Below are 26,606 nucleotides of genomic sequence, written 5' to 3' on the forward strand. Positions count from 1 at the left end.
TTGCTTTCCGTTTTGAGACAGTTTTGCCCACAAATACTGCTTACTTGTGAAATGTCTGCTGTACAACCTGAGTTTATTCACTCGAACATCTCATTACACTAGTCATTATGGTGACTAGTGAGCAGGAAGGGCCACATCACTATACAATTCGTGGGAACTTGTAAGTTTGTACATTTTATATGTAAGTTTACGACATCATGGTGACTTACAGTACTTTCACAAATTTCACTATTGTGTGCTTAATTCAAAATTTGTCATTTTCTTCTAGAATGTCAATGAATTTTTTTGCAGAGCTTTAATAACCGGTCTGAGAAATCAGGACTACAGTTCCCCTTTAAAGCAATTCTTTTACAGTTCTAATTGTTGCATAGTTTAGCAAAGACATTCTTCTCATGTGTTGAAAATGCAGGAGCAAAATAAGAAATAACAAAATAAAATACAGGTTTTTGGCCTGGAGCAAGCTTTGCTGCAAATTGTATTTGTGAAAAGTTGAAAGACACAAATCTGGAAAGAGATGAGACAGGTCTGAAAGAAAGTCAGACTAATATTTTCTCAAACATTTAGTTGGAGCTTATTTGGAGGCTGATGTGGAACCTTTTGAAAGATGAACTGACAGTGGTTTTAAACCTCTTACCATATTTAACAATGTCTAGAAGAGCAGTAGTTTTCAATGAAGATGCAAAGATGGTGGTATTGAAAGGATTAATTATTGAAAATGTAATCAAATACACATCAGAGCTAATATTTTCATCATTATGTTGTATCCTGCTTTTTGGGTTTGTAACTACATTAGTCACACCGAATAGATGTGTGTACAGTTTCTCTGTTTGCGTTATTCCACCTCCCTCCCTGCCTTGTATGTGGAGTGTGATGAGCTCTCTCTGCCTCTCAGGTCAGTGACCCTGTGGCTGCTGAGTTCAGTCTCAACACCCAGATGTTCCTGCTTTCCAAGAGGGAGCTGTGGCTTTCTGATGGGTCCATGGGATTCGGAGAGGGGACTGATGTCGCCTTCTCTGAAGGTACAGGAGAGGGGAAAAAAAACACACAATGCTACCCTTTGGTGGCAAGGGTGGGCCGATAGAAAAGCCCACTTGTTAAAATTCACTTCTAATTAGAGCGGCTGGGAGTTTGAAGCTTTTGCCTATAGAAATAGTAGTAAAATAGATCAGATATTTATCGTTGTTCAAGAAGAGCAGAAAAAAATGAAAAATACAAATTCCAGTTTCTTCCAAGACGGTAAATACATGCACCATTGTAAAAATAAGGACCATCTCTGTAGTTCAGATCTATACATAGGATACTCTAAAAAAGGAAACCCATTATAATTTTAGCATGGTTTAAAGCACAACTATTTCAAAGTTTAACCTCAGTCCAGATCATCTCTCGTCCTGAGCGCTGTTTTCCAGTATGATCAAGAACTCTGGACCTGTGTGTGGAAACCGGTTCTTACCAGGGCTGTCCTTTTAGTGGTGAAGAGACTAGGCGGCAGTCAATTTCCAATTAAAATCAATGCCTGGGAAAATGGATCATTAATAATTGATTATTAATATCAAATGCAATAAATAATGTAATTATTGCAGTATTAAAAAGCAGTTTGAGGCAAGAGAAGTACAGCAGTATACTGCAGCCCCTAGAATACACTTTTCCCAGTGTCTCCCCCTTGTGGCCATGTATAAATACAACTGTGAAAAACAGGCCTGCAGATTCAGGAAACACGGCTTGCAGCACAATCATCAAGATAAATTACTTCTTGGGAGCAGCATAATCAAGGAGCAAATACAGAGGTCAGCTCTATTGATGTTTCTCTTCTCTTCTGTCAGGTTCTTTGATTTATGGCCGTGTTATGGTGGATCCTGTGCAGAACCTTGGAGACTCGTTTATCTGCAACATTGAGAAGGTGTTCCTGTGCACAGGAGCTGATGGATATGTTCCCAAGTATAACCCAGCAAACAGGGAGTACGGCTGCCTCGCTGATGCCCCCTCTCTGCTGTACAGGTTCAAGATACTGGTAGGTGAACTAGCCACTCTGGATTGAAACCAACTGTAACCTATTACATTGATTCAGGTGGGTAGTTGTGTCAGCATGCGTAGGCTGCAAAGGAACAAGTAATAGGTTTATTCTATGCTGGAAAAAAAGAAAAGAGAAAACATTTCGGCCGTGGAGCCTTCAGCACACCTGATGAAGGCTCCAAGGCTGAAACGTTGTGTTTTCTCTTTTCTTTTTTTCAGCATGGAATAAACCTATTACTTGTTCCTTTTTACATTGATTGATGAGCTGTAGGTCAGTTCCCTCGGTTCAGGACAGTGAAAGTTGTACTCTTCAGTGCACCATAATATGTGACTTGGAGTCAAAGGTTATAATGTTTCTAACATCCCTATGAAAGATTGGCATTAGACACCGAGGTTCAGGTGTTTTGCTCTGTTAGTGTTAGACATGCCTTTGTGCCAGAGAAAATGTCTGGCTGCTCTTTTGTGGAGTAGAATATAAATACTGTATGAGTTGTAAAGTCTCCTAGAAAGGTAAACTAAAGTTGAAGTGGAATTATTACCAATTAGAACATGGAAAGCAAGCAGTCTAGTGGTTTTTACAAATAACTACAACAAAATGACAGGTGACAGAAACGGTTCTAGAAACATACACCGTATGGCACTGCTTGAATTAATGTTTTACAAAAATACTATTTTAAAGAAAGAATTTTGTTTAGTCGTATACCCACCAGCGAAGGAGAGATTGTGTGTGTTTTCCACCTTTGTGGCGAATCCGGCCGATGCACATCTTCACCCCATTCTACTGAGAGGAGAACACCTTTCCTCCGTTATTGATGATGATGTCTGTCAGCTTGATCTCTGCCGGGGTTCATCCCAACCGTGATCAGAGCAGGGTTTGTCTGTGGGATTGCTGTGAGTCTCCTGAGTCTGGAAGTCGTTTCCCCAGGATAAAGCCCAGCCAGAGACACAGGCCACGGTGTTCGGGAGCGTGCAGTTCGACGCCAGGCTGGCTGCAGACACGCCGGGAGCTCTGCCGCTGGTGAGGCAGCCGGGCTCGGACGGATTCGCCCTGTCGTCCACACCCCTCTTCCAGGTGAGGAGCCGCTGGATCAGCCTTGCTGTGCTCCCAGAGCCAGTGAAGCTCTAGAAAAAGTTTTTGTCATCCTTTCACACGCAAGACTTTTCCATTTGAAGTTGGCGTTATTTCTTCTGAACCGGATCTCCTACCAGTTCCCAGCTCCAGCTCACGAAACTAAACCGCACTAAATTCCCCAGTCACAGGTTCCAGCTTTTGTCACACAACCACTCCCACAACATCAGGTGGCATAAAATGAAAGAATAGTGTCAAAAAACCAGAGAGACAAGCCGAGGATAACTTAGCTGACTTACTCCATTCCACTCCTAGTAGCAGCTTAGCCAGTTGTGCAACGTGTTGCCATTTTTGGTGAATCCATCACAATCAGCTCATGACATAACTCCTCAGACTGGTGATGTGTGAACTACAGAGCCCAGCCTATGCTCAGAAAGATCCAACTGGTTAAGCCAACTGCCCTAAATTTTAACATTTCATAAGCTTCATTTCATACATGTTATACCTATATATTTGAGATATCTCCAAAGAAAATGAACTTTGAAAGCAAATTCATTTTTGACATCAGAAATGTGGTTACATTTTTAACAAAGCCCTTCTTCCTTCCTGGGCACCAGCAAGAAGCAAAACAACATCAGCTTCTGCGCTTGATATCGTAAATGAACAACAAACAGAATGAAAGTGCTCCGAATGTCTAATTCAAATGTAAACCACAAAAATTCAGCCTCCACCCTTCCAACAACAGCCGTTGACAGCTCTTACCACAGAGGTCACATGTTCTTTTTGCCACCCTAGGTCACAGCAGGGCGGGAGTGGTACATCCACACCATCTACACAGTCCGCTCCAGAGAGAACGCCAACCGAGGCATTGGCAAGAGGAGCCTGGAGTATCACCACGGTCTGTCTGCAGCTGCTGTAGCCCCCAGAGCTGTGGGGCGCAGCCGCCGAGCGGCCCCAGAGGTGGCTCAGGACATAGGCCTGGAGAACAGCAGGGGCACCAACATCCAGCACATTGCTCTGGACCGCAGGAACAAGATGGTGGTCAGCCAGCGCGAGTCCTGGCCCCAGGGCGAACTCCTGGAGCAGCCTGCGCTGGAGAGTTTTGGCCAGGAGTCCTCAGAGCTGCCCATGATGCCCATAGTGACCGGGGTGGCTGGCCTCCTTCTCCTGCTGTGTATCGTCACCATCGTCGTGGTCCTAATGCTACGACGCAAGAAGCGCCACTCTGGGAAGAAACTGCCCCCCTACTCCACCTCCTCTTGCTCGGCCTACCAGAGCAGCAGGAGCAGCCGCGACACCGTGAACACAAGGCACAGCACCGACAGCTCCGAGGTCTAACCTGGGAGGAGACCCAGCCATCTTTTCACCCTGTGGTGCTGGACATTTCTGACAGTTGGCAAAAATAGCGACAAAAACACCTCAGTGCCTTGATTTTTTTCCCCCACAGCTCCCGCTTGCTCTGAAAAAAGTGAAGAGCACTCCAAACAGCAGTTGAAAATATTGTAATTTGTAACTGAAAGGGAAGCAAAAATAATTGTGTGGGTGCATGAGTGCTCTTCAGCTTGCCTTTTCACCGTGAGAGCACTGTAAGGCATGCTGAACCTCATGAAGTGTTTATTTCCTTCACCTACACGTTGGACGTTAGAATGGGCTGGGATCCCCTGTAATCGATGACAAGAGTGACATAATTTTGGCTTTTATTTACGTTGAGCTCTAATTTACATTATTGTGAAACCGCGCCGGTTATTATTGTTCTGATGCTTCTGATGCCACGTTTCTGAGTAGAGGCACAGACCGAGGAGAGTGTGGTGTAAGGAAAGGGCCATACACATCGGGATGACAGGTTATTTATTCCAGAGCTCCATATCTAGCATTCTATCCACCTACCTCCCCACCTCCCACTGTCTAGGCTTTCTAATCAAGTCACCCTCACGCAAATCAGTGTTACTCCAGCCCTTCCCGTCAGCTCCATTTCAATATTGAGATACTTTTAACTCCTTAATTGCTGTATTGATCCTTACTAGTTATCAGTTACATAAAGGAGCTGGTGGTGGCAAAAAATGTAATGGAGCAGACTGGAGGGGCCACAGTTGTATAACCCTGATGAGGAGGATATTTAAAGCCGATTACAGATATTAAAGTGTTTGTCAAGTTCTATGAGTTTTTAAGACATGGCCTGAGTTGCAAGCAAAAATTCTATAGACGCTGTAATTTACCTGCATGTCAATAGAGACAAAGGTAACGACGACATTTAGTGGTTCTAAAAAAGGAACAAAACACTACTGGACACGTACAGCTATTACTTTTTTTTACAGTTAGAAATTTGATTTTTTTTTTTAGTAGTCAAATAGGTTTTCTTGATGTTTTCTATTTGAATCAATACACGTTGAGTAAAACTGTCAGAGCACAGGCTACATCATACTGTTTTTCAGGTTCATTTTGCAATTGTTGGCATGAACTGTACAGGTGAATTCTGAGCATTTCTGAGGGAGAGTAAAATGTTTTATGTTGCATATCTAATAAATGTCTTTTTATATACTGTTTAGTTTTGAACAGACTTGTGCCTGCCCACTTCAACAGAACCGTAAATGAGGTGCTAAACAAAAGGAATTGTAATTAGTCACATTTTTATTCACTTGAGTTACTTGTACAGTTTTTTTTCACCTTTTTATAGTCTTTCGGGAATTGTATGGTTGAAATCATACAATGTGCAGCTGTATGATTGTGGTTAAAAATCTAAGTGAGCATATATAAAATAGCTGAATGAGAAAGCACAAATGAAATAAGTATTAGTAACACGCTATGATAATACTTGAACAATTGAAAAAGAGATGTGAAATGCATTTTGTGATGTTCTCATTCAACAACTTTAGTAAATGGTATTAGAAGAAAAATGTTGTGTGACTAATACATTTTTATCTCATACTGCCAGTGTCCTAAGTAACATTAAAAAACACTGATCACTGGCATCAAGTACTAAGAAGAAATGTAATGTTTAAAAAATACTGTAAAGGTTTAAAATGATTTGTGAACATTTTGAACAATACACTGTAGTGTTAAACTCATTTGCTGTCTAAAATAATATCATGCATTCTCCTGCTTATGTTTACTCCCAGACCCTAACAGAGCTGGGTGGGCCTGCCTGCCAGTTTAACAAACACCGGCCTACTCAACCCTGTAGCAGGCAGGAACACTGGCTTGGTATTAAACGTATAATACTGTTAATGATAGGCTAGGTTAGTGAATTCTAAGATACTTCTTACATTACTTTTCTCGTTTCATTTCTGAAGGGTCCTTAAGTGCTTCACATACAGGAGGGGACTGTATGTGGGTGATGCACACCCAGCTACCCCACTACACAGCAGATCAGGTAGATGACAGAACTGGCCCTCTGAAGGAATTAAAGGGGAAATCTGGGAAGGCCACACTATGAAGACCCAAACAGATTTAGCCAAGACAACCTGGCCTATGGGATCTTTAAATACCAAGTAGTCTCATACAAAGGACTACATCACCTCCAATATAGTGTACATGGTCAGCATTCTGGAGCAGAGGCAAGACTGACACCTACTGGTGCAGCAACACCTCTTTCAATAACACAACAGGGCCTTGACAGTCATGTGGGTCCAGTGCAGAGAACCATTGCAAATAGCCAAATGCACATATCACCAAGACCACTCCTATACTGTTGCATAATGTACCCCAGTATATAGTATGCATGGTTAAAGACATAAATGAACCTCACTTATATGATCATTAAAGTACTAATGCATCGGCTTTAAGTACATTAAAATAATGCTGATCAAATAAACTACAGTAATCGCAAACCTACAGTAATCTGCTTAAATATACAATCTCCCCTCTGCATCCAGCCTGCAGGGGCAGGGAGAGGTTCACTTTTGAGCTAGATTCGCCTCATGATCCCAGTCTGTTGTGCTAATCTACTGCTCTTCTTCCATCCAAAACCCTGTAAATCAGACTGAAACATGTAGACTCGCTTATTTATATTAAATTTGCACATGTTGAGACCCTACTGTACGTCATTTTTACAGAGCCAGATAAGATTTTTCAAAGGGGTTTCTAATGCATCACTCCATTCTAACCTCAGTAGCCCTGTCAGTGATCAGTCTCCTTACACTCAACACAAGAAAGGTTACAAAAACAACAATGCCATTTAGCCCATCTATGCTGTTTGGTACAACACGGGGGTGGACTATAATCCCACCTGCAGTAGCTGAACAACCAGCAATGTCCACTAGAGGGCTCCACCTTCACCCTGAACAAGCACCTCCACTAATGTAGAGTAGGTGCACAGAATTCCTCCTTGGTGTTGGTTTATGCCAAGAAAAAGCTGATGATCACTGACCCGATCACAAGTTTTGTCACTTTTGTAAGGGAACAGACATTTTAATAACCTCAACCCAATTTATAAACCAGTATTCAATTCAGTTAGAAGGGTGCCTACTTTGTGTCTGGAGCGACATGACTTATAAAATACTTTCCATTAGTAAACTACTCAATGGATAAGAACTATTAATATTTACATTAAAATGAACCCTTTTAGGCTTGTGCAACAAAGAAACATGAGCAATGAAACTGAACAAGCCAAGGTAAATTTAAACTGCTTTGGTCTGTGAAATGCACTACACGCCCGTCCTTATTTTCTATACAGCCAACAGGCCTTCTGAGCATTGCAAATGTAAAAAGGGCACCAGTTCAAAAGAAAATGTTTGCCATTTAGTTTCAGTAACATCATAATCCCTAGCTCATTCTAACATTTCAGAATTTAATAAACACAAAGGCATAAATAACAAAAGTATTTTATTACTTCAAGTGTTAATGGTAAAAAAAACAAAGGTTCAGCACAGCTGCAGCATTTAATCACTAGAAGTCAGACTTGTATTGAGTACTATGCTCCTAGTACAGTACACAGATGAAGTAATTTAATTGCTTGAGTTTATACAGTACATCATTACGACCCGTAAAATAAAAACAGACAACACTACTACTTCACCTTAGTCCAAACTTAACTGAATTTCAAAAATCCTCTTCACAGCTTTAATTTCTTTTTTCTTCCTCGTCCGTCTGGGGTCCCATCTGCTTTGCGTTTCTGGGCCTGAGGAAGAGAACAAGTCATTTTAGAAACAAATTTAGCCTTGCTGGCAAGGTATAGAACTTTTTTTAATCCAGTAGGCTCTACACATTAAAAGTTTAAAAATGGTCACACAGTAGTATCTGGTATTTTACCTCCCCAAGCGGCTCATTGTGACTGTTTCTAGAGCTGCATAATAGGTGACAGGCGTCAAATATTTTTGAAAAATAATATATACATACACACTGGACATTATAAGAAACATCTCTATTTAAAACCCTCAAGATTTATTTATCCACTCAGTGAAAAAGGAACAAATTTAAAAACTTGTCTTTCTTAAAAAGATGCTAAAAATGTTACACTCTAATCTAAATAGCTTCACACAGAATACAGTCACAGATTATGAAGCACAGAAAACATGAGGATCATGCTTATTCAAAACACTGTTTTTAGTACACAGGGTCCCAATTATATAAAAGGCCCCAATATACATTTCCCCACAGTAACACTGAGACATTGGGGATGAAATGTATAAATTTCAATACATGGTTTTCTACGTGGTCAATAATATAATCTTTAGCCGCTGCATATTAAATCACCAGACAAGTGAAAGAAAGAACTGGCATAGGTGATGAGATGATGCTACCTGCTGAATGCCAAAATGGGTGAAAAACAGCTAATAAAATAGCACATATGGCACACTTATCATGAGCACAACTGTGTTCTTTGACTTCAACTTCATGTTGGAGGCTGTACTTTAAATCACCACACAGTTGCTTGCTGTCTGGGGTGTTCACAACCAGCTATTTCTAACCTGGTAAAATCTGTTAATGCAGTCCATCAGTGACAGCTATGATTAGGGAGACCACAAGACATGACAAAATTAATGGGAGGGCCCAAATCTCTTGTAACTGATGGTATGTAACCAATGGTAACGCGATGACAAAGTCCTGAGGTCTTACTCTGATGTGACGACATTCTAGCAAGACAATGCATGTCCTCATGCTGTTCACGCAACAGTTTTATTTTTGCAAAATTAGGAATGCTATGGATGCCTTGCACCAAGACCTGAGCACCACTGAATATTCATGGGATGGCATGTGGCATTTGGGACTCGGAAACCAGTGAACGGGCACATCACTTGTCTGAGCTCTTAAAGGAGAATGGGACAATTTCATAAAAGAACAGCTGCAACCTGGTGCAAAGCATACACTAATAACTCATGGCTTTCACTGTAGATCCCAAATGTTAATCGCAAATGAATTCACTAATCTAAAGTGTTAGTGATCTAAAACGTTAGTGCATCAGCTACAGAAAAACAATTTTTCCGATTCAGCTTTGTGAATTTGTTGCAGTTTTACATGAGGTGTCTTTTGAAGCTCAGTATAAAAAAGGGCTTCCAATATTTTACAGTGCCAGCACAATAAGAAATACCTCAACATCTATTAAGAAGAGGTTTTCAGAGGTCTTTTTTATTGCTCCTACAGAGGTTTATTGCAAAAACAATCTTAGGTTTAAAAAAAGGCAGAGAGACATTATTTTGTAAGGTCTGGTCCACAATTAACTTGCGTACATCTTTAGGGAGATCATTTAAAATTAAGAATTTAAGAGAAACAATAATGATCAATGTGTTCCTAAATGTAACTTCAGCGATTAATGTGTTTTGAAAGCTAAGCGACCTTTTGTTGCATGCAAACAGCAGCTGGTACACCAGCAAGACGGGATATTGAAATCACAGTTTGAAAAATCAATACGGAAAACAAACAACAGGTTCACTGGAGCCTTGTACTATAGCTGACTGCGTGCTATATAATTTACCTAGAAGAAACTGAAAATAATAGATTGTTGGTTTCTCATGCTGCAGCTTGGTCTCAGACATCACACTCACCGAGGATGTCCGCGGGCCTCGTTTCTTCTTCTCCGCTTTCTCCTTCTCCTCCAGCTCCATGTTCTCTCTCTCTATCAGGGTGATCAGAGTGTTACACCGCCTCTGCAGCTCCTACAGCAACAGAAAGACAATCACAGGACCTTCACAAGCCATACTGAACTCATGGCTTTGGACACCTAAGCTCAAGTATTTCACATCCTTCACTGGTACTAAAAAGAACCATTGAAAACAGCCAACAGTTTTAGGCAAAGTGGGTCACATACAATATGGGACTTTTATACTAACAAAAAGGGTCACAATAAAGAAGTGCACCAAAGATTCTTATCTCATCTTATCTGCAATTTAAAACATGTTTAAATTGAGAATTGGTTAAATGATTGAAAAGGTAAAGATAATAGGTGAATGCTCCATATGTGGATTTGAGTTAGGACTACTACATTGATATTGAGTTCGATTAATCTAAATTCTGGTATAGTTCATAAACTAGTGAAATTTGTAGATGCCAAAATAGGAAGATTATTTATTTAACAGTGCAGAAGCTGCAAAGGGAATTCAAAAACACAAGGCAGATGTTTAATATAGACAAGTGTAAAATAATACATTTCAATAGCAGAAACAAAAGATACAAAATGGGGAAAACCGAGATTGAAGAAGACTTGTGTTTTCTTGACGCACGTCTTATAGACAATGTGATAAAGCAACAAAGGGGGCAAACAATTTTAGGACACGTCTAAAGTTTAGAATTTAAATCAAAGAATGTTATGTGAAAAGCATGTTAAAACTGTACAAAGCACTAGTCATTTAAAACACCATGCAACCTAGTGGTCTTCTTTAACGTGAAAAGTGAAACAAACAAAACTGGGAATAGGAGGGAGTATTTTGCAGAAAGGGTGGTGAGGGTCCAACAGTGCCAAAATCTGAAGTTACTTTGGCGTTAACTCTACATGAAGTATGCTAGGGAGTTCTGGCACATACCATGGCTGTCCTGGACTTGAGGAACCAGTCGAATCGGAACTGTGGGGAGTTACGGATGCACTGCCTCAGCTCATCGTACACACTCTCTTTGTCAAAGCCCAGCTTGTGTAGCATGCAAATCAGAAAGCGGTCCTCCTCTTCCGTGTAGTTCTTGCCCTTGTTCGTGCCGTAGGATATTCTCAGCTGGTGAAATGGGGCTTTGTAACGTCCAATCTTCACACAACACAAAACACAAATGTTATGCTTTGTATTCGGCATACATTGTTTATTTTACCACAGCTTAAAATTAGAATGGAAGAAACCTTTGTTACGTTTCCTATGCTTTCTACCACTGCACATGGTGATAAGTATAGGCTACAAAATGTATTACTCTTATAAAACTTACTTTGGTGTCAAGTGCTTTCTTGATGCTGATTCTCCTTTGGATCCTGGCCTCTCCTCTCTCAATCTGTGCCATGATCTTCTCGATGTCTTGCAGCTCATTACATCTCTCCCAGAAAACAGCTACAAGCAGAAAACATTTCATATGTGAAGTTTAGCACTAAATATTCACTGGGATGAACACAAACAGGTCATACTCCAATTTAACAGTTTATCATTTCTCAGCATGAACTCGGTACACAATCCAATAAAAATGTCTCATCCTAACCATGGAAGAAGTCTCAGATCACCATGGGTGAGCTCTTACCAGAGTATTCCATCACTTCTTCTGGAGTTTTCCCTTCAACTTCACGAGCAATGTTCTCAATATCGTCCCGTCCCCACTTCTCATTAGCTTTGATGAACTGGTTAAAATCTCGTTTGTTCCAAATTGTGAAACCCTGAATGAGAATGAGCATGTAAAGAAACATGGTAAAAATCAGTCAAGGTGTCAACGTTGGGGAATATGAAGCAAGAACTTCAATGTTCAGAAATTCAATGTTTCAGAAATTAGGTTATAAAATAGTTTTATGCTTAAAAAAGGATACTTTCTTACAATTCTAAATCCAAGTCTTTATATATAAACTGGAATGAGGATGACAGTCACCTGTGTGAGGAGTTTCTCTTTTTCTTCCAGCTCTTCTTCAGTCAGAGGCTCAGCCTCGTCAATCTTGCTCTGCTCTTCCTTCTGGGCTTGGGCAGAATTGGGCAGCTCAGGATTGCGAGGGACCTGGAAATAGAGTGAAAGGGAAAATCTTTAATCAAACCGAGAAAAATTAAACAAAGCTACAAATAGACTTCCAAACTAGGACCTTACAGAAAACATATCCCTATGATATTGACATTGAGGAGAAGAGAAAATAAATACTTTAATCTTTAACTTATTTCCAACACAACTGGTTTGGACTCTTGATCTCCCAATCTGCATGCTCAAGACCTCTACCAATGCTCATATAAATCATCTTTGGTTACTGAAGCAGGGGATCCTAAAACCAAAAACCATCTTCAAGCCATGACATCTCTCATGTCTACCCATCATCCTACTCCTCCCAAAAATGTTCTGCCTCTCTCCTCTAATATACCAGCATTTCAAACAAACCCTTGAAATGAGATTTCATTTTCACTGTTCAGCCAGTAAAATGACTGATACAGAAAAACCTCTGTATTTGCCAGGGTTAGGTACCTTGAAGTCTACAAGGTGGGACTTAACATACGGGGAAAACAGGGCATGGGTCTGCGTCTCAAAAAACACCTCCATAATTTTATAACAGTTTCAGAAATAGTATTAGTACTTATTGATAGTATTTTTAATGTGTGCTGTAAATTTAAAACACAGCAAAATTGTTTCCCCCTTATAATTCAAGTTCTTGCAAGTACAAAAAGTTATACCCCTTATTATAGCTTACCCTGTATGAGACATAGCTTCTTCATTTTTATTTTTAGTAGAGCACTATTGTACTGTAGCAAAGCTTACTATAGCACAGAAATAACATAAAAAAGTATGCTCACTCCTTTCCCACCCATCCAGCTCATGCAGTAGACAGGCGAATGTAACCCACCAGATGTTACCAGCATTTACACTGCTGCACAGCCCACAAATAGGCAACTCAAGTCTGGGAATTTTAGGTTTAACTGTGTTCCTCATTACTTAGTGCTGTATCGATTTTACTAGATACACTACTACACCCAGGTTTTTTTAAAGAAACTCAAAATTACAAGTACATTTTTGCTTTATTTTGCTGTAACAGGATTTTGAATGGATAAAAAAAACATAGCAAACTGCATTTCGCACAAAAAATCTAAACATTCAGCTGAAGGATGACAGGAACAAATTAAAAGGGTATAACTACAAATGTACTTGAATTTTGCATTGTGGGATACTGTGACCAGATACCAACCTTATATCCAATTGTTTTTCTGTAATACAAGATTTCTTTTTCCAGCAGCTCAAACAGGCGTGGAGGGAAGAACTGGAAGTCTTGAACATTGGGCTGCTTAGGGGGACGAGGAGCCTTGAAGAGAAAACCCGAGTTGAGACTGTAGTACATAATGACGCTCATGCTCAGTATCCTGAAGGTTAAAAAACGAATTCACTGGATTTGCCTTGGACTGCCTACCTTGGGCACTTTAGGCTCGCTGACACGCAGAGCCTCCCTGAAATAAGCATCCACTGCATAGTTTGCTTTTCGTTCCCTCTTAGGCGGCTCAATCCACTCAGTCAGAGTGACCTATGGGGAAAAAAAAATCTAAAATACCAGTGTGATAACACAACCAATAGCTCTCTGCTTCTGATAAACACTCAACAAGCAGCCTTTAACTTTGTGACTTTGGTCTTGTATCTATAGTCACAACGTAAAATGTAGCAGACATTTTACACTAGCACACACTAACAAAATCAAAGACAATGTATGGGACTATAAAATTTTAGCTTACTGTTTACATTGCTCAAGATGTCTGTTCAACAGCCATTTCCAAGGGCACTGGTTAAGCTTGTCCATTCCCAGTCCAAATATTTGACTAAGACAGCACTGACAAATACTGGTCAAAACTAATGCTGACTTTTTGCCCATTAAAATTTGACAAGTCAACCAAAAACCCACCTTCTTCTTTTCTCTGTAGTCTTCTCCTTCAAAGTTATACACACTGTTATCAGTGTCCATGGTAAAATTCCTTAGTGAGCTTTCACCCATGTTGGACATCTTTTCTTTCATCTCTGCAGTCTGAGAATAAATAAGAGACATTTTCAATACCATGCTGATCAAAAGTTGATAAAGTACTACGCAAACCACAAAAGATTTATATTAAAGGTATTACAGTGTGTATCTGGTTCTTTTCTGCCAGGTACTCAAGTTTCAAATTTAAACTATAAACTATACAAAAGCTCAGTAGTGCTCATGGCCTTTAACACACAACCCACACACAGAGCCACCATAACCCCATCCTCACCTTCTTCTCACCCCTTTCCAATATGGCATTAATATCCTCATCAGTGATCTCGCTCTCCTTGGATGCAAACACGTGAGTAGCACCGTGACGAATAATGGACAGCATTTCATCCTTCCCCAGTTTGTTCAAATTCTGATCCACAAGCCTTCCTACAGAAGCCAGGAAGAAAGGTTTTGAGCTTTAACCGTCACCTGCAAGTCAGGCTCTCCCCCTGAGGTATGAGGAAGCCATACAGAGCTAGCCAGTATGTCAGGCACTCATCGGATTTTATATGCAATAAGCTCTGCACTCAAGAAAAACACCTTGTCTTTGAATCTGCTGTCCTTCAGCTGTGCTGTATACTGCTTTCACATTTAGGTCCACACATACAGTACAGACTACAGGAAAGCCCAAGAAGGGCTTTAGGAAACACATTTCTAAGACTATCATTTTAGCATCTCCTCCAGCAAAGTATTAAACCTCACCTTGCTGGATGACAATAGAATCGAGCCGGAGCTTCATCTCTGCCCTCTCCACTATTCTCTCCTCAACTGTATTTTCTGTGATGAAACGGAAAACCCGCACTTGCTTCCTCTGACCAATTCTGTGGGCTCGGTCCTATAGTTTGTGGTGGAGGGAGAACAAAGCTTAAAATTGTAGGACAGAAGCTTGACATGGAAGCATTAAACAGCACCCTTTTCTATTTCTGCAGTAATACAGTTATAATTATTAATACGCAAAGGAACGAGTAAAGGTTTATTCCATGCTGAAATGAGAAGAAAAACAATGTTTCGGCTGTGGAGACTTCTTCTGTTCAACGCATGCTGACACAGCTTCCTACTTGAACTAATTATTAATATAACCACATTATCAGAACAAGGACTTTCGACAAACACTGACCATTGCCTGAAGATCTACTTGAGGATTCCAGTCTGAATCATAAATGATGACAACGTCAGCTGTGGCGAGATTAATGCCGAGACCTCCAGCCCTGGTACTCAACATAAAAAGGAACTTGGGGCTGTTTGGGGCATTGTAAGCGTTGATAGAATTCTGTAAATAAATTAAATAAGGTAGAATAAAAAAGGTAAAGTTAGAAGTTGGAATTGAAGCAAAACACCAGTCAGACTATGATCATGAAAATGATAAAAGGCTTTTACCTGTCTCTCTTCATGAGGAGTCTGGCCATCGAGACGGCAATAGCCATAGTTTCTCCACATGCAGTAATCCTCCAAGATGTCCAGCATCCTGGTCATCTGGCTGAAGATCAGCACACGGGACCCTGCGGAAGAGAAGACAATGAGCTACTACCTATGCTAGTGGTCTCACTACTAGCCTTTTCTAAGATTTAAAGTCCTGTTTGCTGCTGGCATTTATTGTGCTAAAAAAACTGAAAAGGTCCTAGGAAGTTCAAAAAGAACCCTAGCATTTTTCCTTGTCTGCACCCAAACAGCTGGCTATGAACTACTTGGGAGCGCCTACAGTTTCCCTTCCCAGCAGCACAAGGAGAACAGAAAGTCATTATGGCAGCCGAGGGGCCACTGGCACACAGGGGGGCAGAAACACATTTGCTCTCACCCTGCTCCCGCAGCTTTGGCAGCAGCTTGTCCAGAACGGCCATCTTGCCGCTGTTGACCACCAGGTGCATGTCTGTGGTGTAGGGCGGCCCGGGCTCTGCCCCGTCGAACAGGTAAGGGTGGTTGCAGCACTTCCGCAGCTGCATCAGCACGTTCAGCAGCCTCATTTTGTCCATCTTGCCCGCAGAGTTTAAAATGTCGATGTCCTTCATTAGAATTTTGGTGTACCTGACGTGTCAGAAAAACAAACAAATGTCAACTCCAGAGCAAAAGAGCTTCTTCACAAGTTTACACAACAGGGCTCAAGAACCACTTTGTTTACTAGTTCTGAAGTGACCGTGACTCTAAACTCACTACAGCACAGCTGTTCAGCTCTTTTTACTGGAAAAAAAAATTCACAGTACTTCAGCTCCTCTTGCTTTAAGTAGGAGCTAGTAGAAACCTGGATCACCTAGATATGAGACTCTGTAAATGTAACTGCAAGAGACATGAACATGGTTACCTTTAAATATGAGACTTCCATTTATCTGTACATTCCAATACCAGAGCTTTATTAAAAGCTAAAAAAGGAATTGGTTTGCAAGTCAATTCAACCACTTAAAGAATCTGCTCTGACTGCCCACTTTCGTTCTAAATCCTGTCGTCACCGACGCCGTTACTGGCCAGTTAAGACCAGAATTGGGCTCTCTCACCATTCCCGCTGCATTTTGCTGAGCCCCACATACATCTTCACTTCCTTCTTGGGAAGCAAACTCTTCTCAACATCAGCTTTAATACGCCTGAGCAGGAAAGGACGCAGCACCTGGGTTAGGAAGGAGAGAAAGTCTTCATCAGTCTGAAAGCTGTTCAATTTAACAGTTGGCACATTTTATTGCACAATATGGTAAACAAAATGCTAAACAGAAAAACTCTAATAACATTTTAAAAAGTGCAATAACCCCCCCTCCGAAAAAAACAACTTGGCAATAATTTTGAAACGAGCTCAAAGTAACACTTACAATATGCAAACGTTCAACTAGCTTCTGGTCCCCAAGGCAGTTGTTGGTGTCAAACCATGAGTCAAAATCCTTTCATGTTTGAAAAGGAAAAGAGAGTTGGTTATGTTGGTTCAAAACGTAATAAAATATAACCAGCATTATATATAAAAGATCAGACTTCCTGTGGTAATCACAGAGGAAAAGTATCTTACTTCAGAGGAATTAAAGACATCAGGCAACAAGAAGTTAAGAAGAGACCAAAGTTCATGCAAGTTGTTCTGCAGAGGGGTTCCAGTAAGAAGCAGCCTGTTGGTCGTCTTGAACTCCCGGACAATTTCCGAAAGCTAAAAAAAAGGCAATCATATTGTGAAATTGCACAGTTTTTACTGTTTCACTTGTTGCTAGCATTAAATTAACAAAGTAACTCAATTAACATTAAACTTTAAATAAAATGTCTGTCCCATTATGTTTTTAAAGGACACTGCAATCCACAGCAATATCACACTGGCGATATTTATACTTCTAAAGTTATTACCCCATTATGCACTTTCACAACCTTGTCAGTGTTACACTGCTCTAAAGAGAAAAACGTTATTAATGAAAAAAGAAACTTATGGCGTTTGAACCCACTCAGTGAATCACAGACATCACACCCTGGTTTAAATGAGATGACACAGCCATGGAAATGACTTCCCGAATACTAATGATACTTACATTGTATTAGCATATCCAGAGAGAGAAGAACAAGACTAAATTTCTCAAACTTCAAAATTATTTATTATTCACAAATTACAGTTAAATCTCACCTTAGACTTTTCATTTTTAATCCTGTGAGCTTCATCAATCACAAGATACCTCCAGTTGAACTTCTTGAATACAGATTTCTCTCTGATAAGCATTTCATAGGAAGTCACACAGACATCCCACTCTCCTGGTAGAAGTACATCACGGATAAACGCTGCCTGTACATCATGAGAACACAATAACATTAGAAATGGTTTGTTCACAGGATTATAAAAAAACAATAGCGTCTGGATATCTAGAATCAGACCTAAAATGAGAGTCTATATATATAAACTTTAAAATTTTCAACCAGTCTAAAAAAGAAGGCTTAGAAGAAATTTGTACAAATGTACACTAAATCTAACCATATCAAACATCCTTTATATAGAATTTAGATTCCTGCGAGGAAAACAATTAAATCCTTCACTTCTGATGAAGGCATTCCTTGGACTTAAGCAATAACATGACCCAGAACTGCCCTTTCGATTGCGACTCGGAAAAGCTTAGCTACAGTGACTGCTTACACAATTGGAGCCGTTTAAGAACCAGAAACAAGCTTGAGGGAAAGAAAAAGATGGTTTGATTCGCGAGGTTAGATTTTACATTAAAACAGATTCAACACAAGTCATTATTCAAACAGCAGGAAAGCCAGGGGGAGAAGCTGAAAAGTCTCCCAAAACCATATTTTGTTTTTAAGCTGAGCCGTGGCTATCAGAAGGCTAGCAAAATATTTTTCTGCATTAAAGTAACAATTGCTTCTTGACCCAATATTAAAGGCTGAGAAGACTATTCATCACAGCTGATTTGCCTGTCCACCACACTGCACATACCCTTTCATCTTTGTCTCCAATGAGACAAACAGCTCTCAGAGATGGCACCCAGCGCTTGAACTCATTCATCCAGTTGTACAGAGTGGACTTGGGTACCAGCACCATGTGCGGCCCAGGAATGTTTCTGTAGTGTTTCATGTAACCCAAAAGGGATATGGTCTGCAATGTCTTCCCTAAACCCTGAGAAGAGAATTAAACAGAATGTGAAGTTACACATAACAAAAGTAATATATTCTTACAAACTTGTTGATACAAATGTATAAAATATGGATTTAATACTTTAAGAGTACTTCTCAATAAAGCAATAAAATAAATTAAAATCGAATCTAGCTGACATTAGCTTTTCTTGTAGTTTTGGCTTGTACAAAACACATCAGAATTTAGTTTCACAAACTAAATAAAAAGGACAAGCAGGACAGTCCCACCGAGCATTCTTGAGTAACCATTTCTAATATCTAAATCTTAGTTTATGCACTGTAAGCAATGGTGTTCCTTCGTTACTGGAATCCATGATTTCACCTACACCCTTTACCCCTCAGTGGACACTGAATTCACTCTGTACTTCCATGTATTGAATTATTTATTTTTACTTGCTGGGAGAAGACTTACGTCAGTTCCTATTAAAGATATGTTCAGCAAAGTCAGTGCTAAGGGAAATCTGCAGCTAGTTTCAGAAGTTACTACTTCACTGGGAAATGAAAACCCAAAACAGCTAAAGTAATTATGCACTATAACTTAAGGACCAAACATGAAAGAAGAAATACCATTTCATCTGCAAGGATGCCATTGATGCCATTTTCGTACAGTGAAATCAGCCAGTTCAAACCACGGACCTGATAGTCTCTTAGCTTTCCAGATTTCACATCTATGAAGAACATACCACAATAAAAAACCCATGAAAGACAAGTTGTTTATCAGTTTTTGCATTTCAAAGTCGCACTGGTCACAATGGAAAACGCTCAAGAAGTTAACTTCACTGGTTTCACTTAAACCTAGCAGCGCACTGTTAAAAGGCACTAATAAACAGTTATTACAACCAGAGAGCAAACAGCATGCGATCAGCTTGAAAGGCAGAAAGACGAGTCTGGACAGACGCATTCCCACTGGGATCAGTTTTCACTCCCTGTTTCACGCCCAGCATAAAACACGGATGCAGTGACGACACTAGATCTGGAAGACGGCGACGCAGAGGGACTCACAGGAGGGCGACTCGTCAAAGCGCGTGCACACGTTGGTGGCTTTGCTGTTCTCGCTCAGGAGCTCCTCGTCCTCCTCCTGCTCTGTGCGACGGTGACGGTTGCTGCACGAGAAAAGTATGACGATATAGGTTTTAAGAACACCGAGATCAGTCGGCAGCTGCTCCTCCTCGGCAAACTCCGGCCATCCTGTTTAGTAGCAGGTGTAATGTGGTGCTTGGTATGCTCACATCAGTCAATTCAGCTTTTGTTTGCAGACTCATGGGCCATAGAAGATCTTCAATGTACCCTACCTGCAGCAAGCCATTCACAACTTGTACTGCACTATCACAAGTGGCAAAAATAAAGTTAAGATTCAGGATTATACGTAGCAGTTTTACCTTTTGTAAATCTGATATCAGGCATTGATAGCAACAGCAGGTATTACAAAAGCTATGATTAAATGATGTAATGCAGCACATTTACTAATCCAGAATGATGCTAGGCCTATTTTAAAACCCTTCATACAGCCAGTTTTACTAGCAGGCCTTGTATTATAAACAGCTCACAAAATGGCATGTTTTGGCCATCTGTTTCTACTTAAGTGTTATCCTTTTCTCACCAAAAAAAGACTATTTGACACAGTAACCGTTTAGTGCATCTATGGTCGCTGCAACCACATACCACACTTGTCATTTCATTTGAAGGCCTGCAAAGTAACTGTTTGGGCTATAATTACGTCAAGTGAGAAGTCACGAAGTTCAACAGTTGATTTCTGCCACTGTAGCGAACGCACACATGCTTTTTTGATGACCTGGTTCACTGCTACACCCTCATGTTCATTTACAGACCCGTCATTTGTGCCACCAGATGCACATGCCGAGTTTGTTATTTTGGTTAAGATCGTTTTCATGGGCGACTGGCGCAGTGGCTAGTATCGCTGCCTTGCAGCACTTGGGCCCTGGGTTCGGTTTCAGAACGGGGGTATTATCTGCAGGCAGTTTGTATGTACTCCCTGAGTGTGTGTAAGTTTCCTCCCACAGTCATACCACAAAATGGAATTGTCTTCTGAGAAAACTGGCCCTGGGGTGAGTGTGTCGTCTGTGTCTGTCTGCCCTCCAATCTACTGGCATCCCATCACAGACTTTTTCTGGTCTTCAAATGGTACATCACACTTACCATTATTATCCTACTGAAAACCTGTCACCTCAAAAAAAAAACTGAACACGGACTAAATGAATTCTGGGAACTGTTTTTCACCTTTCTCTTAATGTGCCAAAGACCTGTAAGTGGGAAGTTAAAGACTATCTGATCCTATCTGATTTATGCAAATTTATTTTTTTATTTCCAATGTCAAGAACTCTTTGTCAACTAAGTTTTATTTGAAGGGAACAATTTAGAGATGTGTGGGGCAGTGAAATAACAAGATGTCACCATTTCAAGTGATAGTGTGAATTCAATATAGTCATCAGGGAAGATAACTGACAGAAATGGGGTCATACTCCTAAAAACAATAATTTCGAAGAGTACACACAACAAGAGCAGCAAGTCTGAATTAATTACTACTGCATTTTATTTTTGCAATGTAAATCTCTGACATTTCAGTAATGTTTCCAATGTTTTATGCCCCAATAAAGAGCCAACTTGGTACAAAAGGTACTTTATTTTAAAAAAAGCTTTAGTATTTCAAAGATATGATCAATTAGGAGTTTTTGCCGCGCTTACCAATACCCATTCTGTGATTTTGCTGATTTGTCTACATTCTCCTATCTTCACAATCAAAGTGTTGGAGGCTAGGAAACGCTTCTAGTTTAGGCATTTAGTAAATGGTCAGTCCTTGATAAAATATATTTATTTTCCCCCAGAAACCCCATGTAAAATTAAAACAATTGCCATTAAACATTTTCATTGACTTCCACACTAATATCCATATGTAGTCAAGAGTCTGTGTACGAATATGAAATAAACACCTACCATGTACAAAGCGAAGGTTTACATACGTGTCGTAACAGCACTGGAGAAATTAACTGGCACAGTGACAGGTAATTTGATTAACAGAACCCTCATCCAGGCCAACGTAAGATAATGTAGCTTGGAAATGCTTGCAAACTAGTGCCATATGACCCATCTGAAGCTTTTGTGTGACTTAAAATTTGTTTCTGCACATTTAGGGTTTTTAAAATCCACAGGGCACGTACCAGTATATCATGCAAGCATTCAGAATGGGGTTCATATAATGTACTCAGACACAAAGTTAATTTAAGCAACAAATCCCTGTGTGGGGTTTTTTCCAGTATTGTGTCTGGACGAACGCCAATTTCACACACACAACCATAGCCTGGGGGTGTCCGATAGGCTTTTGTCAGTTTGAAACCAAGTACATCATACAAGTCAAAAACTGCACTAAACACAAAACTATGCTGACAACTTACTCTCCAGCAGACAGGAGGTTCTGCTTCTCATCCTTTTTAATGCGGGGTCGCCCCGGCTTCATCTTCAGTGGGGAGGTTGGTGTCTTCTGGGCAGCTGGCTGGATGAAATGGGCAAACACTTCTGTCTGTTTGAGCAAGTACTCAAATCTGTTTGACCGGTCCGCTTGCTACATGGGAGAACACAAAGAGAAACATTGGGAAAGCAAAGGTAAGTAACCCAGGGATTGCAGTGAAGAAAACCAGCAGCGTTGTGATCACCTCCCATCCCTCTGTACAGCACCTACTTTCTGAGATCTGAACACAGGGTTTCATAGAAGGACTGAATTTGATCACACCGTCCACAGATAGACATGGTGTTGACTCCACTGGAACACTCTTTGATAAACAAATCTTGTATTTCATCAACGATGTAGCAGTTATAGGTAGCTACAGTTTCAAAGTTCTTAAAACTCACACCCTCGGTGTTGAGTGATTTCAAATCTGTTTGATCTGATGCTCTGGTAGTCATGGTAGTCAATAACTAGCACGTAAATAGTAACAAAACCCTCAAGCCTCAAACCTTTATTGTAGTTAAGATCTTGTCTTGAAGTCTGCAAGAGCATTATTTGGAGGGCTTTGAGAGAATTTTGAAGTCAAAAGAGGCTATACGAATAAAATAATTAACAAACACTGATTTTTTTTAAATGAAAGGAATGCTATTCTTTATGCTTTTAACTGTGAATTAAACCCAATTTTTTTTAAACTTAAGTCTTTTGATGGATGTCTTAAAACACTTAACAGAATATTGCAGTGACTTTAATAGAAAAAAGGCTTTTACTGATCATGTTGTTACAGCTCTGTTAATATTTACACACTGTCTCTGTGCAGCAAGTATAAAATCTCCCTCAGAAGCTTTAGTATTCAGTAAAATGTGCAAAAACGATGCATCCAGCCTGATAGCTCTGCTTCACCAGAAAACAAGTTCCCCTGATGCTTCGTAAAGTTACACAGGTGTTTATTAAAATACCCTTCTGCAATGAACATAAACATGAAAGCAAAGTTGATTATGTAAGCAAAGAAATTATGCCTACCCCGCTGCTTTTCAACCAGTTCTGTAAACCCAGCCACTTAACATGGCTGGCTCTTAACTGCAATCTGCACCTTTCTTTAGAGCACACCCAGTAGGTAGACTTGATACAGACATTGGTCACTCCTAACCTACCAGGATAGTTAAAAACCACCGCCTTTTCCGAAAGAGGCATTAAATGAAGGGAATAAAACACCAGCATGTGTCAGTATTTATAAACCACAACCTTAACAACAATAAATCCAGCATACACTTATTTTCATTGTTTAGCTGCTGTTAACTCTGCAAACACAAAAAGAAGAAAAGAGTTTTCCTCTTTAGCACCGCTTGCCTGTTGCCATATCAGAACACTGCCACAGTAGCATCTTTTATACTACTATCTAAAAATACTGTACTTTCATCACTGGAATTATGAAAAATTTAAACTTGTCATTCACATGGCCAGGATATACCCAAGTGCCCTCCACTTGACAAAATGTCTAAACGTGCCAGGTATGCACCATCTAAATATCACCTAAAACATTTATATAATGGACTGCATCCAAAAATAACTATTTGACTGGTTAAGTCAGAGGAGCTGGCTAAGACATTACTCTCACAGATCAAACTAAAAAAAATGGCTTTTCAAGTATAAAATCTTGAAAAGATATTCTTGAAGGCAAGACTATGTGGTGTGACAGTGCTAACTAAAAATAAAGGTTGTGGCAAGACATTACCATTTTCTTTTCATAGTCGGGAAACATTTCCTGTTCTTCCTTTGGTTTTAGGATGGGGGTCTCCACTTGACTGCCATCCTCATGATCAGATGCTTCTTCCTCCTTCGGGACAGGCAGATCGAAATACAATGTTAAAAACTTTAAAATGGAGAGCTGACCTGGTACACGGCTACAGAAACTTTACTTCTAGGCTGAAACACATTTACCAATCCTTGTTATTGTAGCTGAAGTGCAACAGCTGAAAATGTGCCTAGATCTGTAACCCGTGCAATACGTCTGCCAGATGTACAAAGCCCTATTCGTGATTATTCCAGAATGTATTAATAATGCCAGTTAACGAATGAGAGCTAAGTTACTGAACAAAAGCGAACTCTCACATTTTACGTTTGGACACTAGGTGTCTAAAACACGGTCAGAGTGGGAACCTGCGTCAGCAGGCGGACAAGAGGTTAAATCCACGCTGAAAAGTGAAAGAGGAAAACTTCAGGCTGACGCCGATTTCTTGACTAGCTTTCAACCCGGTTACCCGCGGCTCTCTCGGCCGCGGAAGAGCACAGACACACAGGAGTGGGCGGTTTGTATTGATGGTGACGTCATGGTTTCGCAGCCCTGAGAGGGAAAAACGGGAAGCTTCAGACCCCCCCAAAAAATGTTTCAGAAGTTGGTCGAAAATACTGAGGTGCTCGTCTCGAACCTTTATTCGCCTGGTATCAAGAAGCAGGGGTGAAAGACCGACTCGGACGGACACAAAACAAGCAGGGGTCCTCGACGCCTTCGTCCGCTCCGCTGCTCATTCATTCCGCGGATTCCCTCCCCGCGATGCCGCTGTGGTGTCGGCGAAGCGGCTGACTGGAACCAACCAGCCTGAGCAGCAACTAGGCCAAAAACTGACGGGCTGGGGAGCTGAAGTCCCCTCACACGCACATCACCGGTCCCTCCGCTCACAAAACATCACACAGGCGCTCCTTTCGGGAGCCACGTAAAGTTGCCGCACGCCTCGTTTTAGGACTTCGTTTCACGACAGAAGAGTCGAGAATCAAAAATAAAAACACACATCAACGCGGACGGGGTTCCTCGAAACTCCCGATTTCCAGGCTCACTCGATATCCGGAAAACTGTTTAGTGCTCAAGTACATCCCCAAGGCAGGCCGAGTACCGAAGCACCTCACAATAATCACAATTGGGTTTTTTTCTACTTCAAACAGGACACCATCACGACCACGCACAGCTGAAGCGTCCCTTTATTTCCTATCAACGCCGGTTTACTAAAAAAGTAAAAAAAAAACACCCAGTTTTTTCAACCGAAACATCAACGAGGTTGAAAATCCAGAAAAGAAACAAGAAAAAGAATGGAACCCACTACCAACCCACAACACAAACAAAAAAAAAACAAAACCAGAAACAAATCGAAAAGTAAAATCAGTCAAAAGTTCTGCATTCGCTATAAAGACGTCAGGCACTTCGGACCTGGCCATGTCAAGATGCTGGCCAGCCCAGTGGCCCCTCTCCGTGCTGCTATTGTTCCGCTCACCTCCTCTCCCTCCGGCTCAGCCTCCATCCGCGGCTCCTGCTCCACGTTGTTGTTCTCCGTCTCGGACATGCTTTGTCTCTCCTTCCGGATCCTCCACTCTTCTCTCTCGAAAGCGCCCAGCCGCGGGAGTCCTCAACTGCCTCGTACTCGGTAATCCGAAGAAGGGGCTCCTGAAACCGATTATGCGTAGAAAAAGATTTCCCTGACGGCAGCTCTTTTCTTTTCTGTCTCCCCAACACACGCACACACACTCCACAGGACAGATGAGCACCACCACGACGCCGCGGATCAGAAACCTTGCCCGGCTTTTCGGAACTGTCCCACCAACCGGGCTGAACTGCTAAGCATCGCGAGATGTCACTGCGGCCGTTCCTCTACGGAGGAAGAAGAAGAGTCTCGCGAGACCTTAAAACAGCCATAAGGGCAAGATTCGAGTACAGAGACAAGAGGCGTTGTATGTCAGTCGCTCATTCATTGTTGTGCTGTATCAATGATTTAATATTTAGTTACTAAAAGGTTTATAACATTCTCAAAGTCCTGCCTTTTTAGGGAATTTTTTTCTATCTGTCTGTTATTATTGTATGTATGTGTTAGACAATGTCTAAAGATGGTTTGCCGTGAAAGGCACCTTGTAAACGAGAAGTTTGGTGTTGAAACAAAACAAAACTTGTTCTGTATCTCTGAGAGTCTTACAATTTCTAAAATCCCGATTTTCACTTAGCTGTAGATTTCTTAACTACTGCTTGCTATAACAAAATAGTTCCAAATGGCTTGTACCCATTTGTATTTCTTGTGTTTTCATTTTCAAGAACGCTACAAGAAATCTAATGCTGGACTGTTTCTGAGAGACCCATTTTAAATCAGTTGCTCTAGCTTCGTTGTGTTGATCATTCAAAAATTTGGACAGAATAACAAAAAACAAGGAATAAATTAAGAATTAGATTGCCCTATTGTAAACTTTTGTGAGGGAAAAATATTATCGGTCAATCTAAATTTGTTATTTAAAGATAAAAAACACTTGTTCAAGCACCTGATCAATTAAGCAACTGATACAAAGAAGGGAACAATAGTTCTTGAGGGCTGAAGGATATTTGACATTTTTTTTTAAATAATCTGTGAACTGTGGGTAACAGTAGCACA

General features: G+C 40.7%; 2 protein-coding genes across 2 annotated transcripts in view; one reads left to right on the forward strand and one right to left on the reverse strand.

Moving 5' to 3' along the window:
* frem3 (Fras1 related extracellular matrix 3) overlaps positions 1 to 5,620 on the forward strand; it is a 64,311-nt gene extending 58,691 nt beyond the window's left edge. Inside the window, exons 21-24 of the mRNA XM_006629552.3 lie at positions 893 to 1,019; positions 1,821 to 2,008; positions 2,936 to 3,082; positions 3,875 to 5,620. Of these exons, the coding sequence (XP_006629615.2) occupies positions 893 to 1,019; positions 1,821 to 2,008; positions 2,936 to 3,082; positions 3,875 to 4,417 (1,005 nt within the window). The 3' untranslated portion in view covers positions 4,418 to 5,620. The remainder of the gene's footprint in view (positions 1 to 892; positions 1,020 to 1,820; positions 2,009 to 2,935; positions 3,083 to 3,874) is intronic.
* Positions 5,621 to 7,883: 2,263 nt separating this feature from the next.
* smarca5 (SNF2 related chromatin remodeling ATPase 5) lies at positions 7,884 to 25,812 on the reverse strand. The gene is made up of 24 exons (XM_006629501.3): positions 25,467 to 25,812; positions 23,936 to 24,037; positions 22,154 to 22,320; positions 19,746 to 19,846; positions 19,311 to 19,411; positions 18,547 to 18,726; positions 17,740 to 17,895; positions 17,146 to 17,277; positions 16,955 to 17,023; positions 16,649 to 16,758; positions 15,958 to 16,184; positions 15,540 to 15,661; positions 15,280 to 15,432; positions 14,865 to 14,997; positions 14,401 to 14,549; positions 14,055 to 14,174; positions 13,572 to 13,682; positions 13,353 to 13,466; positions 12,062 to 12,184; positions 11,723 to 11,855; positions 11,420 to 11,538; positions 11,035 to 11,247; positions 10,060 to 10,170; positions 7,884 to 8,195 (listed from the first exon to the last, which is right to left on the reverse strand). The coding sequence occupies exons 1-24, from the start codon at positions 25,533 to 25,535 to the stop codon at positions 8,130 to 8,132; spliced, it is 3,081 nt and encodes a 1,026-aa protein (XP_006629564.2). The 5' UTR covers positions 25,536 to 25,812; the 3' UTR covers positions 7,884 to 8,129.
* Between the last annotated feature and the right edge of the window lie 794 nt (positions 25,813 to 26,606).

The sequence above is a fragment of the Lepisosteus oculatus genome, chromosome 1, assembly GCF_040954835.1.
Source record: "Lepisosteus oculatus isolate fLepOcu1 chromosome 1, fLepOcu1.hap2, whole genome shotgun sequence".
NCBI lineage: Eukaryota > Metazoa > Chordata > Actinopteri > Semionotiformes > Lepisosteidae > Lepisosteus > Lepisosteus oculatus.